General features: G+C 33.9%; 1 protein-coding gene across 1 annotated transcript in view; it reads left to right on the forward strand.

Moving 5' to 3' along the window:
- The window catches only part of Dhc64C (dynein heavy chain, cytoplasmic), a 119,991-nt gene extending 106,382 nt beyond the window's left edge, over positions 1 to 13,609 (forward strand). The window contains 7 exon segments of the mRNA XM_076504488.1: positions 280 to 403; positions 1,852 to 1,994; positions 3,846 to 3,956; positions 4,591 to 4,654; positions 5,335 to 5,431; positions 6,142 to 6,175; positions 13,108 to 13,609. Coding sequence (XP_076360603.1) covers positions 280 to 403; positions 1,852 to 1,994; positions 3,846 to 3,956; positions 4,591 to 4,654; positions 5,335 to 5,431; positions 6,142 to 6,175; positions 13,108 to 13,245 — 711 coding nt within the window. The 3' untranslated portion in view covers positions 13,246 to 13,609.
- Positions 13,610 to 14,527: the final 918 nt, after the last annotated feature.

Consider the following 14,527-nt stretch of genomic DNA (forward strand, 5'->3'; position numbering starts at 1 on the left):
TGCCTTGTTTCTCGAACCATATCTTTTTGGTGTTTCAAGGATACTAGGTAGAATAGACACAGTAGTTCACTGGGATGATGATTAGGATTCATTCCCTGAGGCTGCCTTCAAATCAAAGAAGGCTTTGGGTATAAAATTTAAAACTTTTTCCACTTTATAACCAGGTAGGAGAAATCATTTAGACCAAAAACTCAATTATTTGTTTGGCACTGCTAACTTATATGATAGTCTAAATAGATTCTCCATTGAAAGATTTTTGAGTACATTCTTGTCTGCCAGGTTAATGCAGGAGCAAGTTTACTCCAAGTCGTTCGTAAGGATCTGGAAGATGTAATTCTCATCTGTAAAGGAGAGAAAAAACAAACCAATTATCATCGTAACATTCTTAGTGAACTAGCAAAAGGTAATTTTATTAAAATTTTCAAAAGAAAAATAACTTTAAAAATAGATTTATTACTTTAGTTCAACTTCAGTAATAAATATATTCTTAAGATGGCTGGTATGGTTATTAAAATTTTAATTAAAATAAAGTACAGAACAATATTTCAACATTCTTAGATCATCTTGAGGTCAACAAATTCGCATCACGAATTACTTCAATAAGTGACTTTAGATATTTGCATTACAACCTTCTTTTCTAGAGTTAAAAGTACTTATGTGACTGAATTCTACAGGAAATATTCTTTATGTTTGGGTAAGTTAAATTCAAGAAGCTGAAGAGATGTATATTCTCCTTGAGAGCAGTATATATTAATTTATGTGACTTTGTTAGAAACTTGTTGATGTCAGTAATCAAATTTATGTTATATGGATTGAATAAAAAGTAAAAGAACCAGGAAAATCAGTTACCAGAAGTTTGTATGCTTATTATTATAATAATCCACCTCTATTATTTTTAACCAAAAAATAAATAAGTAATTAAATAAATGGGGGGGAATAGAACACAACTTTAGTAACAATTATTTAGTGACCTATATGAATCAAAAAGTGTTTCTAGATGAAACAAAATGCATTTAATAAATTTTAAAACAAAGCTGTAAACATAAATACTTCTCAATTCATCCATACTCACCATTCACATCCAAAGTTTCTAGACTTTTGACTGTTCTTATTTCATTCTCTCCTGAACTAATGATTTGGCATTATCACAAGTGATAAGGAAATTCTTGAACTTAAATTTTCAGCAGTAATGTTTGTTGATCAAAAAAAAAAAAAAAATGTAGAAGTGAGTATTGAAGTAGAGTAGTAATCTATATGAAATACTGTTAATATCAAAGGTGTTAAAATTACTTTTTATAACAACATTAAGTATGTTAAAGACTTGTTTGTGTACACAGTAGCAGGCTTTGTAGACAAAAAATAAACATCCACAGTCTTGCTTTTGTTAACCCTATTGAACTACTATTGTCTATTGTTGTCAAAGAAAAATGGTTTTTACAGTATTTTACTGTTCCTCCTATTACCATTTTATATAAAGTGATTTTTATGTATTTTTTATTGTCATTTACCACTACACTTCATTACCACCATCTCTGTTGTGTAAAGTTAGCTGTGCAGTTTGGTTGGTTGGTTTGGTGTTTTATGGTACAAAGCAACTAGGCTATCTACACCGCTTGTAGTATAGAACAGGATAAAAGATTATAGACTTGTAATGGGGTATAGCTACTCTTTTTATATAAATTATCTGTTCTCACTACTGTTACCTATTTGGCAAATAAGACATTTTAAAAACTAAATTGTTGGATTTAGAAAAGGTAAAGATACTGCTGTTTTCTTTATGTGCATGTATAAATAAATCGTCACTTGTTGAATTATAAATATCTGTGGGTGATGTTAGTTTTTGATCTACAGGAATGTTACCCTCACACTGGAGAAAGTACACCGTACCACCAGAGTGCACTGTGATTCAGTGGATAACTGACTTTTCTGATCGTATTAAGTTGCTTCAGAAGATATCTGCTGCTTCAACAACTGGGGGTGCAACAGCTCTCAAGGTAGGGTTAGAAATATAAATGATGCTGTCTTATTGTCAACTATCATTGTTGTAAGTACAGGCCAAACTTGTAGTGTAAGGAGTTTCTAGGTAGCTAGATGTAAGTGTGAACTGCTTTGCAAAAGTTGGTTTTGTGTGTTGAAATTCATGTGAAGTTGTTGCTATAATCTCTTCACTGCAGTAGCAGTGCTTATTTCATGTTATTGTTTAGTTATAACTTTTGGGTTTTGCTACATAGTTTTAAAATCACTGAAACAGGTTATTTCCTGGAAGAATAACTTTTTCTTTTTTAAAGTTGTGTATTCATTCTTAGTATTCCTAAATACTGTTTACATGGTATTTTTTTAAATAATGCTCTCACCTGCATACCTTATTACAATATACATACATTCAGCTTATACTTTACAGGCATCTAATATTCAGAACTTGTGAGGGGTAAATCCTATAGCTCCTCCAACATTTGCTACTTCAATAATTTTAGTATGTTAATATGTGATCTATAATTATGTAACCACAAGTAAAATTAGGATGCAGTATATACACAGCCAAGATAAATATCTGTGTGTGAGGGTATAGAGTAAGGTTTAGTGTGCTCCATAGATTCTAAGGCATAACACATATAAAAATATCATACTTTTGGCTTTAGAGCACAATGTGGTAGAAGGACTAGGATCACACAGCATACTAGTTCTTGAAATAAAACATGTCCTTGATAAATTGTGAAACACTTGAATAGCTAGGAGTGAATATCTGAGAGCTAACAAATGGGAGAGAAAAGTAATGATAGTTGTCTTTTAGAACACAGTTTTTAATGTCTAGTTTCTTACTCTGAAACAAACAATTCAGTTGGTTTCAGTTACTTACATAACAGTTTCTTTTATACAAAATATACCAACTGTATGATATCGTTTTATCCATCCTGTGTATAAAAATAAAATACAGGAAGTTATAGAAGCAATATCTTATACATATTGTGAACTGTAGTGTCTATCTAAGTGTTCCTCTGTCTCTTGTCTGAAAAGCTGCACATGCAGACAAAGCTCAACATTCACTTTTGAAATGGTATTAAGAAAAGGGATGAGTAATGTTGATGTTATATTTTTATTTCACAAACAGGATATTCGACACTAAATTGTTAGGAATTAATTACACTATCATCCACATTCCAAAATGTGATGTAATTTAAAGAATAAAAACTTAGATTTACTGTATGTTATTGTTGAGTGACTTAACTGAAAAGCCTAACAATTATTTTTTTTGCAGTGGGCAGTATAAGTAGCTCAGAGTAAAACCATGAGTGCAACACAATTAACATTTTTAAAAGTACATGAAATATTTTTCTTGCTGCTAGGGTCAGGTACTTTTACTTATTGCAGAATAAATGCTTAAGGTGTTTGATATCAAAACTATTCTTCCAATTTGGGATGTTCTTTGTGAGTGTAAACAGTTATCTGTACATGTCACTCACCTGTACGTATGACCCATCAGGGTAAATACTTTAAAGGTGTTTTATATCAGTTATTCCAACAGTTTGAATGTACATATCTAAGCATGAAACATTCTCTTTGTAATTGAAGTGTTTTTATCTGGTTTGCTTGGACTTTATCTCAGTCTGGTTTGAGTCATTTATGTATTGTCATTAATAGCTTTTTTTTATTTGAGATGAAGAACTTTTCTTTCATATATTTTATCTAAACTATGAGCACTGTTGTTCCGACCTTTGTGTGTATATACACACATTTAATGAAATTTGTAAACATTGTAACTTATTATTTCATGAGTCAAGCCTCTGAATAAAAACTGATATTGTAAGTGGAAATGTTGATAACTATTATTGGATTCATTTTAACAGGCACAACATGTGTGGTTAGGAGGGCTTTTTAACCCCGAGGCTTATATTACTGCTACTAGACAGTATGTTTCCCAGGCCAATGGCTGGTCACTTGAAGAATTAGACCTTGAGGTTTGTATTATATGCAAAAAGATAGTATTCTTTGTTATTATTTATAATTATTTAGGTTGAAACCATCAGTTTTTGAATGAAATGAAATTTACAATTTAAAATGTGTCACTAGGTTTCTCAACACAAACCCAGTGAAATTTAAATATATTGCAGAATACTTAATGTATTTTATGAATTTGAAATTAAGAAGAAAAAGTAAAACTGAAGGTAGAGTGGCTTTGAAGTTCAAAGTAAAGCTGATCTATCAATGTTAAAAACCAGAGAAAAATGAATAGAAAATTATATTTACCTGTTGTACGAAAATCATCTTGTGGTATTTTAACACTATTATATTTATCTGTTGTATGATTGTAAGACTACTGAAAGTACCTTATATTGTACTTGTGTATTGTTACTGGTTGATTGCAAGACTGCTGAAAGTACCTTGTGCTGTACTTGTGTATTATAACTGGATGACTGTAAGAATAGGAATATATTTTTTTATATAGGGTTATTTTCATGCCAGTATATGTGTAGATGTTAGACCAATGCACATTTATTTTCCTATTGAACTTCTGCTTTTTACCTGTACCTTTGAAGCCAGAGAGTTTCAGTAATATAAGTTTAGAACACTAACTTTTCTGTTTTCTGACAGGTGAAGGTCATTGACAAAAAAGACGAAAACTTAGTGATGGATGAATGTAGTTTTGGTATTGTAGGTAAGTTCAACTTTGAACCTGTTTATGCAGACAGCTTACCTGTAGGTAGGTTCAACCATAGTTATATTCATACAAATGAATGTTTTCATTCATGTTATTTTTGTAAGACTTATTTAAATTTATAAAATACTAAAGTAATTGGTTTGCGTGAAATTGTGTAAAAGCAGTACCCAGATACTGAAAATGGCTGTAAAAGCATTCAAGTTCCTCATTAACTCTATTTGGAGATCATTCTCAAGAAAAAATATACTTTTAAATGCAGGTCCGTGCAGCATTTCAAGAGTTAAATTTTAATCAAACCTAACTTGGAAAAATTGGGTCCAATCACTCATTTTATACACAAAATGCACTAATTAAAGATAATAGCTGTAGAACTTGTGTTATGTTTGCTTAGACTATTTTATTAATTCATATGCTATTAGGTGCTCTGTAATTGGAAAAGTCATTTATTCAAATGTATATTAGAATTGGTGTAATAATTACTTGCATTTTAATATTTTCTGACGTGCTCTTGAGTAATGTGCTTATTTGAATTAGTGTGAGGCAATTTTATTTTCAATTCTCTTTCTCTCTGTGTAGGGGTGTGTGTGTGTGCTTTTATATATGGTAGTTAAGCACTTAATGACATGTATGGAGAAGCATTCCTAGCATGTGATGTAATTATACCTTTTTACACCTAGGGCTGAAACTCCAAGGAGCAGACTGTATAGATAATAAACTACATCTTTCACCCACGATCCTCACTGATCTCTGCTTAACCACTCTACGCTGGTTCAAGTAAGTTAAAATTCCTGCTTCCATTTAAGCCACGTACATGAGGCTGAAACAGCTATTAATTTCTAATCAAAACAAGCTGCCTACCTGAAGCAAAACTTAAAATTAATTAATATGGTAATGAGTATAGCTAATTAAATGTACTTTATTACATTCTTACCTGTAAAGGTTAGAATACAGTGTTTCATCAGTTGTATCTTCTTTGTGTACAGTATTTTCATTCAGTTGAGTGAGGAATTACACAGTTTATGGGGGAGTGTTACATAGGTATCAGTTATTAAAGAATGGGAGTAGTTGAATACGTTCTTTTATTATATAATCACGCAGGAGAAAACTGAGGGTGTTCAGTGAACAAATTTTTATTTCTTTAATCATATGGTTATAAAATAGCTTCTTTATTTACTGGAATAATTTTGTGTTGAAATCTGGGCTAAGATAAAAGTGCACTTTTAAATGGTGTAAACTCAATTCTCAACAAATATCATCCATTTTTTTATAGTATTTTCCTAAAGGTGTGATATTAAGGAGCAGTGCATGATTCTAACTTAGATTTTTAAATGTTCTTGCAGACATATTTTTGTCATTTTCTTTTACTTAAGTGCAACTGTTCAGATAAATATTCCTTAAAGTTTGTTTATTAAAAAAAATGGTGTTCTGGTATTTTGGTAACTATTGACACAGTCAATGAATTAAATTTTGTTTTCTTTAATCAGGATCCAACCTGGAGAAGAGTTTTCTAAAAACATGGTAAGTTTGTAAACATGTATATATCTGTTTGAAGAGTTTACATGTGATAACCATAGTTTGAAACCTGAGATGTCAGTATTTTACTTTATACTCAAATGTCATTATTATTTGTAAAGTGATTTGTATATCTCTTAAGATTACAAAGACAATTAGTGATACAACATATCATTATCCATACCAATAGCACAAGAAATATATTTCTCTTGTGGTAAAATGATCTTAGAGGAATCTACAAAGTGTACATTTTGTAAACATATCTAGAAACAAAGCATTTGTGTATATATGTGTTAGTTTTTTTTTCTTCCCCTTGGTATGGATTCCTGCATGCAGTGAGAGGACCTCCCCTAGGAGGTAAACTGATAGAACAGTGAAGGGAAGGAGAGGATCTTGGTGCTTGAGGGGTCCATCCCTAAGCACCACTTTGGCCTTGAATTCCTGTAGATGAGCAGTTTTGGGGTGGCCCTCCTAGGATCAGTCAGCTGGCCCACTTTGACTAGGGTCAACCAAGTACCAGTGTTGCACATTCTCAATGGGTGTTGTGGACATTGTGTCTGATGCTAATATTTGGGTATAGTGCTCATGAAACCATGGTATTGCTGCAGTGTCCTTGTTTGGCATTGTAGTGTGTCCCATTAGAGGGCTCCATGGTGGGTGGGATCAGTGGGCACCAAAATATTTTTCCTTTATTATGGATTCCCCCCAAGTAAAAATCAAAATAAAATAGTGAAAAACAGACCATAGGTAAATGACCTCTTCTTGAACATTCTGAACAGCAATCTTCAATCTCTTCAACTACTGTACTTCATTTTCTGATACTACATTCTCTTTCAGACAAATCTTTAAGGCAAATGTTTCCCTTTTTTATTCAGAAGGGACTATAGGGGCTTGCTGGCTCTCTTAGGTCAGTCAAAAAAGCTTCATTCGTGTGACATATTGATGGAAACATTCATTCAAACACAGTGAACTCCTCTTGCAATTGATGGCCATTAGGGACATACTCATTGAAGTTACTTCCCATGCTATTTTGAATTTGTCATGAAGTTATTCTTGAGGGGGATTTTAAGAACATTCCTGAGTCAGAAATTCTCCACACAAGGAATTTCTGCAGTGAGACAAATCTCCACTTGCAAAGATGGAATTATGATGCTGATCAGTGTCCTAATGTTGATGTTTACATCACTGCGTCCACCTGTCACAATCAAGGCAAGTTATCTAAATTGCAAGGTATGGTAATATATTCCGAACCCTCTCAGGTGTTTCCAATGTCAGCTGTTCAGTCACTTAAAGACATCATGTCTTGGTTCCTTGATGTGTGCTCTTGCAGTAGCAAGGACCATGATGTCTATGAGTGTGAAATTAGACCCTCATTGTGTTAATTGTAGTGGCTTTCACCCATCTTTCTTTCGTTCATGCCCCAGGTGGGTGGAAGAAAAAAGAGATACAATGTTTGAAAATTGTTCACAACATTTCTTACCCTGAGGCTCAACAGCTACAGTCCATCGCTCTATTTTGGATGTATGCTACTTCACTTTGTTCCATGCTACAGTGGGAGTGCAGATAGATCTCTCCGTGTGTCCAAAATAATTGTTTTCAAACCATATGAAAAGTGTTTTGCCTTCTATGGTTAAGAAAATTAATCAGTCATTGTCAACATCTATCTCTGTTCCTACCATTCATTCCAGCAAAACCTGCAGATCCACTTCTTTTGGCTCTGGGTATGGGCATTTCATTGGCTACATTTTCTTCAGCCCCTAGATGCAAAATGATCATTCGTTCATATCTTCAGTTGCTGGAATCTTCTTTCAATGACAAAGACCTGCCCAATCAAGCCATGGCAGGATCCATGGAGATTGATAGACCTCCCTCAAATAAAGAAAAAAGATTTGGTCGAAAATAGAAGGGCTGTCCACCCACTTTACTGACACATAAACAAAAATGGCCACTTCAATACAGTGGAACTGTCTATTTATGTTCTAACCTGGATGACATCAAAGCACTGATTGATTCTTATCATCTTGTATGCCTTACCTCACAGAAAACATTTCTGAAACCTGCCAATACAGTCACCACCTTTCAGCAGTTTTCTTTGTACAGAAAGCACAAGTTCTGTAATGGACGAGTGCATGAAGGGGTGGCACTGTTGGTTGCTCAGCACGTGCCCACCCTGTCTTTGCCACTCGACACACCCTGGGAGGCTGTAGCCACCCGTGTTTCCTTGGGTCGTAACATCACTGTTTGTTCTCTCTACCTGTTTCCTGATGAGACGTATGATCAATCAGACCTTCATGCGCTCATAGAACAGTTGGCATCTCCATTTTTAATCCTAGTTGAAGTGCTGATATTGGTTGGGAAAGGGTTGCTCCATGGAGCATATGCTCTCTGATCACAACCTTTTTCTTTTCAATACTGGTTCTTATACTTATATTTATCACCAAGTTAGTCTTTTACTGCTATTGATCTCTTGATCTGCTCCCTATCACTGTTCTCTCACTTTTCATGTAGGGTTGACAATAACCCACATGCCAGTAATAATTTTCCTATCATTTTAAGAAAGACTGGCCATGATTGATGCCACCCAACCTGGTGGAAGGTAGACCAAGCCAACTTGCCCTGTTTCACTGCTCTCATGATACTTGACCCTGGAAAAGCTTTTGCTGGGTATCTGGCACTTCTGCTTCATTCTCTACCTTCTTAGCAATAAAGACTAGCAGAGCAATCACCTCCTCTCTCTTTGACTATAACTGCCCTTTTCAATGGTGGAACTCAAGCTAGTTCTTCATTGGTCTGACAGTACATCAGTTGGACCTGATGATGTACTCTATGAAATGCTGTGCCATCTCTCTCCTGCTTCTGTTGCTACACTTCTGGTTGTTTTTAATTGAATCTGGCAGGAATATGTTTTTCCTGGTGCATGGCACCAGTTTATTGTCCTATTTTTCTCTTAGCCTGGGAAGGATCCCAGGATTCCTTCAAACTACCATCCAATTGCTTTGGGTTGTCTATGTTAGACCTTGGAAAGGGATAGCTAATGAATATCTTGTTTGGTTCCTCGAATCAAACAACTTCCTCTTGCCCACCTGATGTTGATTCTGATGACAGTGCTCAACCGTGGACCACCTGATTCAACTTGAAATGTCAATCAGAGAACCCTTTCTCAACATCATCTTGTGTCAGTATTCTTTGACCTTGAGAAGGCTTATGATACTACATGGAGGTGTGGCATTTTGTGAGACTTCCACTGATATGGGTTGCATGCCATTTGCCCATTTTTGTTAATTTTGTTTTTGTGGGCATGGCATTCCAAGAGTGTGTAGATTTGACATTTTCCTGTTCTTTCCTACAGAAACTTGGAGTCCCTCAGGGCTGTGTTTTGAGTATCACACTTTTCAGTATAAAGATTAATGCTGTCACTGAATGTGCTCTTTTTCAATGACTTCTGCAAGTTGTGTCAGTTGTCTAACATGAGGTTTATTGAGCAGCAGCTACAGACTTCCCTCAGTTGTGTACTGATGTAGACCACAGCAAATGGTTTTAACTTCCCTCATTTCAAAACAATTTGTATGCATTTTTGCCACCAACAGAGGTATTCACTTAGATTCTGAACTCTGTGTCAGTGAAGTTGTGCTTCCTGTGGTCCCTGAGACAAAGTTCTTGGGGTTTATTTTTGACCGTAAGCTATCCTTTATACCACACATCAAGCAGCTATGAGTCGAGTGTATAAGAGCAGTGAACATCCTCCATGTCCTCTCTTCCACCTCTTAGGGAGTGGATCAATGTTCTGTGTTAAAGATATATCATACTCTATTCAATTGAAATTGGTTTGTGGACCTCAGCTTTGGAGGTGCTGGACCCTGTTCATCAGGAGCTTTGGCTCTGCCCACTTCCCCAGTCCAGATATATTCTTATGAACCTCCTCTACACTTCTCTTTCTTCTGTATGCTTCAAAACTTTGGTCCTTACCACAGCATCCCATATGGGGTTGTGTTTTCCTTCCTCAGTGGGCCATGTTTATTTCAGAATGGAAGAACTGCTATTGTTTGTTTTTATCTTCCTACATAGGCACAGTTAGATGAATTAGGTCTGTCCTTAGATGACATTGCCATATCAACTGATCAGCCCATCCCACCATGGCTCATTACTCTTACCAAGTGTGACCATTTCTTTGAGTCATCTGAAAAAGGCTGATACTCCTAATTGGAATTACCATTTTCTATTTGCTGGAGATCTTTCAAACCATCCTTCTTTTTCCATTTATATGGATGGTTCAAAATCAGATGACTCTTTGGGCACTGCCATTGTTTGTTGTGGTTCAGTGGCTGCACACAGAATCCTCTCTACAGTTTCTGTGTTCACCGCTGAACTGTATATCATTCTTCATGCCCTGAATCACATAGAAACTAAGCAGTATATGAATTGTACTATTTATATTGACTCACTTATCTCTCTACTGGCCCTGTAATCACTTCATGTTAGTTCTCACCCTGTTCTCATTGATATTCAAAACTGCCCATTTGTCTTTATCATCTATTTCTAACCAGTTCTTCTGGATACCAGGCCACATGGGTATTCATGGAAACAAGCTTGCTGACACTGTAGCTAAGTGTTTGCTCTGGTGCTATCACTGTTGTGCCTGTTCCATACCAGGACTATGGTCCTATATTCAAGGCTAGACTCTGCACTACTGGGCAGTTGACTTGGAACAAGCAATGTGATAAGAAGCTTTTCCAGATAAAACCCTCTGTTGGACTTGGCCATTTTGTTTCTGCAAGAGTTGGAAGGAGGAGGTTGTCCTAACTAGACTACTCATTGGTCAGTTTTTTAACTCATTGTTTTCTTTTATCTGGGACTGATGTACCAATGTGTGGTCTATGTGACCCTCACAACAGCCCACATTTTATTATCGTGCTGTAGTTACAACTTTAAACAATTGCACCATTTTAGATGTGTTTCATGCACAGGTTTACCCCTGACACTGGATAGTGTCATTGGAAATGGTATCACTGTCCACCTTACAAATGTTTTTAGTTTTTTTAAAGGCCATTGACTTTTTTAACACTATTTAAGTTTTTAAATCAAAAATTGAACTTTGTTTTATTCTAACATGATTCATTTTCGTGAATTTTAATAATCCTACTTTATTTTTAATTTTTTGCTGGTTGTTTGATGCAGATAGCTTAGTTGCTTTGTGCCATAAAACATCAAACAACCAAACAATCGTTTCTTCCTCCTTCACCAGTGATGAAATTGAGAAGAGAATCTGTGACATAGAGGCCTAATGCATTCTTTGATTGGCTGTACCCTCTGCTGTGTCAGTTCTGTCTATTTGAGGCTTGTCACACAGCATTGATCAGAAAATAAATACCATTAGGCCCCTTGTAGTGATAAGGTGTGTGCAATATCTATGGGTTTATAGCATTGTTAATGTAATTAAATTAATTTAGGTTACTGCAGTGAAGTAAACTTGACTCAAAACCCTGTAGATAATAAAGCATGTTGTTATAGTTACTACCTTGTACAGTCATTTACTTACACTTATTTTTTTTTATCCTGTGTTTCAGTTTACTGATTATTTAATAGAATTTGCTTCTAATAATGTTTCTTTTCAGAACATGCCTAATGAATAAATATTGATTTAATAACTTCAATTCAAACATGCTACCTCTTAATTGTTATGAGGAAGGAAATGAAATGCTTAATTTTAGCTACTTTGTAGAGAAATGTAGAAGTGTTATTGAACAGTATTTCTTGTTCACAAATTGCTGATGTAGAATGGAGTTGGTAGAATGTAAGGTTGAACTCTAAATTAAATCCTTTCTTTTCTGTTATGCAATATATGTAGTATACTCTAGTAATAATTTTATTTTATATGTATATTTTCTTTAAATATGCCTTTAAAGTTTTATAAGTATCTTAGTTGAATTAATCTTTGTTTTTTATTTCTGAGAAAATAGGCTTTTGGACTTTTGACTATTTTTGTTTTGAAAAGAACATTTTGTTTAATGCTTCATTTTAGCAATATGAAGTTTATCTTTTGTTGGTGACTTTCTGGTTTGTATTTATGGATGAAAAATTTTGCAGTAAAAAGTAAATTTCTAGAACATAAAATGGTAAAAACCCTTTTACCAAAGTATTTTCAAAAGGACCTTTCATCATTTTATCTCAGAAGAAGAAAAATCCACCTTTCAAAAGTACTTGGGTTATGAGGTTATTTTCATTTTGTATTAAGACTTCTTGAACTTGCATGCTTTTGTGACATCATAAAAGTAAGCTGTTAGAATATTTTCATTGTGTCCTAATGTCCTAAAAAAGCTTTCCACCACTTAAATCTGTAAAACACATTGTATGGCTTCAATTTTCTGGCTGTTGTTGGTCACTTTTTTTAACCACTCATACCACTATATAGTAGTGCATTGTATGTTAGTCACTTAGTAGACACTAAAGTGATGTCACCTAAGGGATGCTTAACATTGCAATTTTTGCTATCGTAACATATGTAAAACCTGTGCATGCCACAAATTATAAGAAGAGTTATGCACTCTGGTCTACAACATGGCATAACCTGAATTTCAAAAGCAAGAAATAAAAATATTTACTCTCAATTTTGGCTTTATTTACTCTTGAAAGAGAATTTTAGGGAATCTGGTAGAAGTACATCTAGTTTTCAAGAGAATCTTGTGTGGTGTATGATGATTCATCTTGGAAATTCTTTTATTTGTGGTAATTTGAGGATAACTGTTGTGGTGTGTGAAGATTTTTATAAAACACTTTGGCAAATTGTCTCCAATCTGCTGGATTAAGTTTTAATATACTATCTAAAAACTTGTGTTTAAATCATGTATTCTTAACTGTTTTTTAAAAAATAAAATATTGCACTTTACTAACATTTTGAGAATAGGATGGCAGTGAGCACACTTTTGACTCATCTTTTTCAGGTCACCTTGCCTGTATATTTAAACTCCACTCGTGCAGAACTGTTGTTCACTGTTGATTTAGCTGCAGCAGAAGGACAAAATAAGCACAGTTTTTATGAAAGAGGTGTTGCCGTCATGTGTTCTACAGCTCTCAGTTAAAGTTAACTGTGTATTTTCTTGCTTGTATGATTTTGAATAACTTATTCTCTAAAATTACTGTAGTGAACTTTAAAAATTTTAACTTAAATCCACTAGCTTATTGTTTTAATATTAATAAGTAAACAAGAATTTCTGTAGTGGCAGCTGAATTTCATATACATTGAGGATGGCTTTTTGTAGATTCTTGTATTACAAGACACAGTGCTTTTGCTTTGACACATCTGGTTTTGCATGAAATACTATTTTATCATGCATACATTGCTTTGGAAAATAAATTTCTGGGTTGACATTCATTTGTTATTATGGAATTTTATTGATGTAACAGTTCTGTAAAGTATATTAATAAAGACAGTTGCATAATTAAGGACTATCCCAGTTGAATATCTGTATTTAAAGAAATGTATAGTGACCCTTAAAGTGACATTGTTAATAGCATCTCAATTGTAACTGAGTAGAGCTTTCCTTTACAATTGCAGTCCTCATTTCTGAGGTGTTTTTTCCCTCATATTTGAGTTACTGTTGAATTTGAACATTTATTGAGTCAATTTTCATTAAATATGATAGTATTTTTTTTGTAATTTTAAAACAAAGATCAGATGTTCTGAACTTAAACATCTTTCAGTCAACTGGTAGATTTGTGATATTACCTCACAATGATTTTGTACAAAGTTTCCTTTTAATACAAGGATGAGTAAATAAGTATTTGTAGTCTTACCATGATTTAATGTTCTACAGTCTGATGAGCAATAGATTACAATTTTCCAGCACAGGACATTACTTACTGTAATTAAACTTATCAGATCTATGATATTGCTGAGCCAGTATCATTCAAACTGTTGAATTTATTATTTCAAGACATAATGATCATAGTTGACCACTCAACTTTACTAATAAACCAAATGTATGGGTATTCTAGTTTACTGAAAGAGTTGACATTACACTGAAATACAAGTATTAAAATACAAAATCACTTCTCACATTTTATTTTTATACTATGTTATTCATGAATTTGAAGTGATTATAAATATTGCAACAAGAAACAGCTATTTCATGAGAGAAAAGAAATGTTATCACTTTTTGCAATAATTTTATATTTACAAAAATATTTTATGGTTCTCTTGTGGTGTGAAGCATTAGTTCTATTAAAATTCTTAAATGTGGTTTTTCATTAACATAAAGCTAAAATTACATTGAAATATAAAGTATCGTAATTGTGGAAAGTTGTTTTGCTAGTATTCATTGTTTTATTTACATTACCACTTATCCCAGGAATTTCTTTGAA

The sequence above is a fragment of the Tachypleus tridentatus genome, chromosome 6, assembly GCF_004210375.1.
Source record: "Tachypleus tridentatus isolate NWPU-2018 chromosome 6, ASM421037v1, whole genome shotgun sequence".
In the NCBI taxonomy this organism is placed as follows: Eukaryota; Metazoa; Arthropoda; class Merostomata; order Xiphosura; family Limulidae; genus Tachypleus; species Tachypleus tridentatus.